The 5,872-nt window shown below is 44.9% G+C and overlaps 1 protein-coding gene across 1 annotated transcript; it reads right to left on the reverse strand.

The window, feature by feature from the left end:
* Positions 1–1,323: 1,323 nt before the first annotated feature.
* LOC121449357 (olfactory receptor 5) lies at positions 1,324–2,262 on the reverse strand. The gene has a single exon (XM_041653717.1). The coding sequence runs from the start codon at positions 2,260–2,262 to the stop codon at positions 1,324–1,326; it is 939 nt and encodes a 312-aa protein (XP_041509651.1).
* Between the last annotated feature and the right edge of the window lie 3,610 nt (positions 2,263–5,872).

The raw sequence follows: 5,872 nt of genomic DNA on the forward strand, positions 1-5,872 counted from the left end.
GTTGTTTCAGGTAAACCAATTTCCTCTGAGTTCTTCCCAAGAAAAAAAAAAACTTCATTTAAAATACTACTGTAGTTGCTGAAGTGATGTCTTACAGTTCAGATCACATTCTGCTCTTGCTGAGGATCCAATTTCAAGTCCAAGTCACCCACATCAGGTGGCTCACAACCATCTATAGCTCCAGCTGTAGAGATCCAGTGCTCTCTTCTGGACATTGTAGGCATGCACACATGCATCACAAACACACATACACACACTCACACATTCATACACACACACACACACACCACGTTAAATAAACCTATTCAAATATACAAATCAACAACAACAAAAACCTGTTCACCATAACAGACAGAAAGAATGTTAGAGCTTGGGGATGGTGAGGAGAGCTGGGAAATGCCATCTTCTGGATGTGACAAAGCCACTGTACTCATGAACTCACAGAAGCCATGGTTCTTGACACAAGAGCAATCCAGTCAACATGGGTGGGGATGGGGCTCCTTGGCCACTGAAAGTAAGCCATTTTTTTTACGATGTGGACCCTGGCAGGCCGCTCATGCTCATTCAGGCAGCAGTCACTGGGCTCAGATGATTAAGGAAGAGCACACAAAGGAGAAAAGGCACAAGGATTTGAGGGGGGGTGGGGTATATGATCAAGATACACTGTATACATGAATGTAGTTGTCAGAGAATAAATAGAAGTCTTTCTAAATTTTTAGAATAGTATTCACAGGGGCTGGAGAGATGGATCAGCTGTTAAGAGCACTGACAGCCCCTCCCAGCACTCACATGGTAGCTCACAACTTTCTGTAACCCCAGTTCCAGGGGATTTCCCCAAAGCAGAATCAACCCACATGTCCACTAACTGAATAATGAGCACATAGAATAGTGAGCATCAATACAATGGATTGTAATTTGGGCACAAATGGACATAAAGTACTCGTTAATGAGGCAATGTGTACAGCTTTCAAAATATGCCAGTCACAATAACCACATATGACATAAAGCCATTACCATAAAATATCAAGAATCTACAAATCTACAGAAATAGGATACAGGTTGTTGGTTTCTTGGGGTGTGGAGTAGTGACTGGTGGGCATTTGGAATGATTTCTAATATGCCCAGGTTTATCTTCAGGGCAAACAAAATATTCCGGAATTTGACAGAATATTATGATTATTCAATTGCAAACAAATTAAGAGGAAAACACTACACTGTAGGTATTTAAAGGTGAAATTTATGGTATCTGAATCGTTTTTTTGACAAAAAATAGATATTGGTAATTTAAGGTCCCTCTCCGAGGACTTAGACATTTGGTCAACCTCAGGACCAGTGCATGGTTCTGTAGAAAGCTACTTGGACCTCCTTGTTCCTTAGACAGTAGATGACTGGGTTGCACATGGGGGTGACCACTGTGTAGATGACAGACAGCATCTTGTTGAGATCCATGGCTTCTATGCGTTTGGGGCGGGCATAGATGAAGATAGTGACTGAGTAGAAAATGCCTACTACTACCAGGTGGGAGGCGCATGTGGAGAAGGCCTTGTAGCGGGCAGTGATAGAAGGCATGCCCAGAACTGCCCTACCGATAGCCACATAGGAGGCCATAGTCATGAGGAAGCAACCCCAGAGGATGACAATGGCTGAGATGAAGTCCACCAGTTCTGTGAGGGCCACATGGGTACATGACAGGTTGAGCAACGGGGAAACATCACAGAAGAAATGGTTGAGGATGTTGGGGCCACAGTAGGACAGGGTGGCAATGCATGTGGTCTTGACCATAGAGACCAGTAACCCACCCAGCCATGAAGTCATAGCCAGGCCCAGACAGACCTGGGGCCTCATGAGCAGGGGGTAGTGTAATGGGCGGCAGATGGCCACATAGCGGTCATAAGCCATGGAGGCCAGAAGGATACACTCTGTGCCTACAAGAACAATGAAGAAGAAGAGTTGAGTCATGCAGGCTATAAAGTAAATGTGATAGAATCCATTCCACAGGCCCATAAGCAAGCTGGGCATGGTGACGGACACATAGCACATCTCCAGGCAGCTGAGGTTGCCCAGGAAGAAGTACATGGGCTTGTGGAGCTCGCTGTGACTGCAGATGAGGTAGATGATGAGTGTGTTCTCCAGGAGTGTCAGCAGGTAGAGAGTCAGGAAGACGGCAAATAGCGCATCTCTTATGTCTAGTCTAGTAGACAATCCCAGCAAGATGAACTGCTGAACCCTGGTCATGTTGGCCAACTCTGGGAATCTCTCCATCTGTAGAAAGACAAAGAAAATTGTGACATTCCACCCCTAGTAATACACAGTGAAAATCTGGGAAGATGTTCAGAGCACCTGGAGAACCCCTACATGTTTTTCAGTCTAGCATCTGTTGGGGTTGTTATCGAGAAAGGCATGGAAGATTTATGGGGCACTGAGTCTATCACGTTCTTACTGAATCTGTGACTTCATACAGAGCATCCAAAAGTTGGGAGAATAATGCATAGTATCCCTGAATATATATTAAAGCCAAGCAAGTGAATCAGTGGGTGGTAAATTTCTCTTCTGGATAAAAAAGGCTATGGGCCTTGCCAGGTGTGGTGATTGTTTAATTACAGCACTTGGGGGAGTTAGAAGCTTTCCTAGTCTATACAGTGAGTCCCAGGTCAGCCAGAGCTTCGTAGTGAGACTGTGTCTTAAAAAATTAAGAACCTGGAAGATGGCTCAGTGGATAAGGTGATTGCCGACTAAGCAAGAGAATATGAATTTGAATCTGCAGAAATATAAAATCAGATACTGTGACTTATGTCTGTAGTTCAAACACTCCTATGCTAGCTAGGGAGCAGAAATAAGAGATTGCCCAGAAGTCCTAGGGCCAAATAGTCTGTCTGGTACACTGACAAACAGGAAGCGCTGATTTAACAGTTTTGACAGTGAGGACTGATACTCTAGGTTGTCCTCTGACCTCCACATCCATGCCTGCACCTGGGACTGCACACACACACACACACACACACACACACACACACACACAGAGAGAGAGAGAGAGAGAGATACACACACAGAGAGAAACACCCTCCATCCCCCTCACACAGAGAGAAACACACACACACACACACAGATACACACACAGAGAGAAACACCCTCCATCCCCCTCACACAGAGAGAAACACACACACACACACAGAGACAGAGAGAGATACACACACAGAGAGAAACACCCTCCATCCCCCTCACACAGAGAGAAACACACACACACACACACAGAGAGACAGAGAGAGCCGCAGAGAGAGAGAAACACATACACACATACCACAAAGATAAAAAATCATATTATACTATGTCAGTTTTGAAAAAAGTGTAGTCTTTTGACTGTTTTCTTTTCTTTCTTTTTTCTTTTTTTTCTTTCTTTTTTTTTTTTTTTGGTTTTTAGAGACAGGGTTTCTCTGTAGCTTTGGTGCCGGTCCCGGAACTAGCTCTAGTAATCCAGGCTGGCCTCGAAATCCCAGAGATCCGCCTGCCTCTGCCGCCTGAGTGCTGGGATTAAAGGCGTGTGCCACCACCGCCCGGGCTGTTTTCTTTTCTTTCAGTAACTGAAACATGCATTGGGTACTCTATAAAGCCTAGAGTAGAGTGATATTCTCTCTCTCTCTCTCTCTCTCTCTCTCTCTCTCTCTCTCCTTCTCAGTCCTATTTCTCCTCCTCTTCACCCCTCATTCTCCTCTTTTGCTGCTTTTGCTTTTCCTGACCCTCTTCCTTTCCCTTTCCTCTTTTTCCTCTCCTCCACTTCTCTTCCCTTTCTTTCTCCCCCTTCTCCCCATCTCTTTCTCCCTTTTCTTTCTTCTTGATTCTTTCAAGAACACTGTAAAAAATGCTATCCTTACCATTGTTTTTTCAAGAAAGACACTATAGAACAAAACACTAAAATAGAGCTCGAGAGATCACTCAGTGGGTAAAGGTGCTTGCTCCCAAGCCTGATAGCCTGAGTTTGATCCTTAGCACCCACATGGTGGAGAGAACAGATTCCTGCAAGCTGTCTTTTAACTTCCACCTGCATGTCATGGCACAAGCACAAATGTGGCACACACGCACGCACCACACATACACACACATACACACAGGCACACATACACACAGGCACACATGCACACAGGCACACATACACACAGGCACACATGCACACACACATGCACACACACACATACACACACATACACACAGGCACACATGCACACAGGCACACATACACACACATACACACAGGCACACATACACACACATACACACAGGCACACATACACACATACACACAGGCACACATACACACAGGCACACATGCACACACACATGCACACACACACATACACACATACACACACATACACACAGGCACACATACACACAGGCACACATGCACACAGGCACACATACACACAGGCACACATGCACACACACATGCACACACACACATACACACATACACACAGGCACACATGCACACAGGCACACATACACACAGGCACACATGCACACACACACATACACACATACACACACATACACATACACACAGGCACACATACACACACATACACACACACATACACACAGGCACACATGCACACACACACATACACACATACACACACATACACATACACACAGGCACACATACACACACATACACACACACATACACACAGGCGCACATACACACACATACACACACACATACACACACATGCACACAGGCACACATACACACACATACACACAGGCACACATACACACACATACACACACATACACACAGGCACACACATACACACACATACACACACACATACACACAGGCACACATACACACAGGCACACACATACACACACACATACACACACATGCACACAGGCACACATACACACACCACACACACACACACATACACACACATACCCACAGACACACATACACACAGATACACACAGGCACACATACACACACATACACACAGGCACACATACACACACATACACACAGGCACACATACACACACATACACACAGGCACACACATACACACAGGCACACATACACACACACATACACACAGGCACACATACACAAACACATACACACACACATACACACAGGCACACATACACACACATTTTTCATTAAAGATTAAAATCCAATTAAATTGGCTTGCTCTAAATCATGTGCCAACAAGGGAAATGGGATCAAGTCTCTGGATAGTTTGAGCCCCTGTCCAGCTGTTCTTTCTAATTGTTATTTCTTGGTCAGCATCATCCTAAATGGTAGCAGCACAAACGACAAATGATTAAACCCCTAAGCCAGTGGCTCTCAACCCTCCCAATCCTGTGACCTTTGATACAGCGCCTCATGTTGTGGAGACCCCTCCAACCATAAAATTACTTTGTTGCTACTTCCCAGCTATAATTTTGCTGCTGTTAGGAATCATAATGTAAATTTTGGATATCCAATCCCAAAGAAGTTGAGAACCACTGTCCTAAGTTCTTACTTTGGTCAAAATCTTGGTTTCCCCTGAGAAGAATTTTTAAGGTAACACAGAACTCTATGAAGATGCTTTCTTTTTTCCATCACAACATCACAATGGAGTTCAGGATTGAGAAGTAACATACTCAAGAGAGAGGGGAGGGAGGGGGAGGGTTGGTTACAACTGGGCTGTCTGTGTAAGTTCTCAAGTTCTGTGTCCTGACATCATAGGTATCAGCAGTGATGGAACAAATGCAGAAACTATGGTGTATAGAGACACCGGAGGTTTAGTCAGCCATAGAGGAAAGTGAAGTCATGGTTGGCACTGGAGGGCATCATCTGGGGTGAGGCCAGTTTGGATGCTTTCTCTCAT

This window comes from Microtus oregoni, unplaced genomic scaffold (assembly GCF_018167655.1).
Source record: "Microtus oregoni isolate MIOR12 unplaced genomic scaffold, Mior012 000006F_ref0000085, whole genome shotgun sequence".
NCBI classification, from domain to species: Eukaryota; Metazoa; Chordata; class Mammalia; order Rodentia; family Cricetidae; genus Microtus; species Microtus oregoni.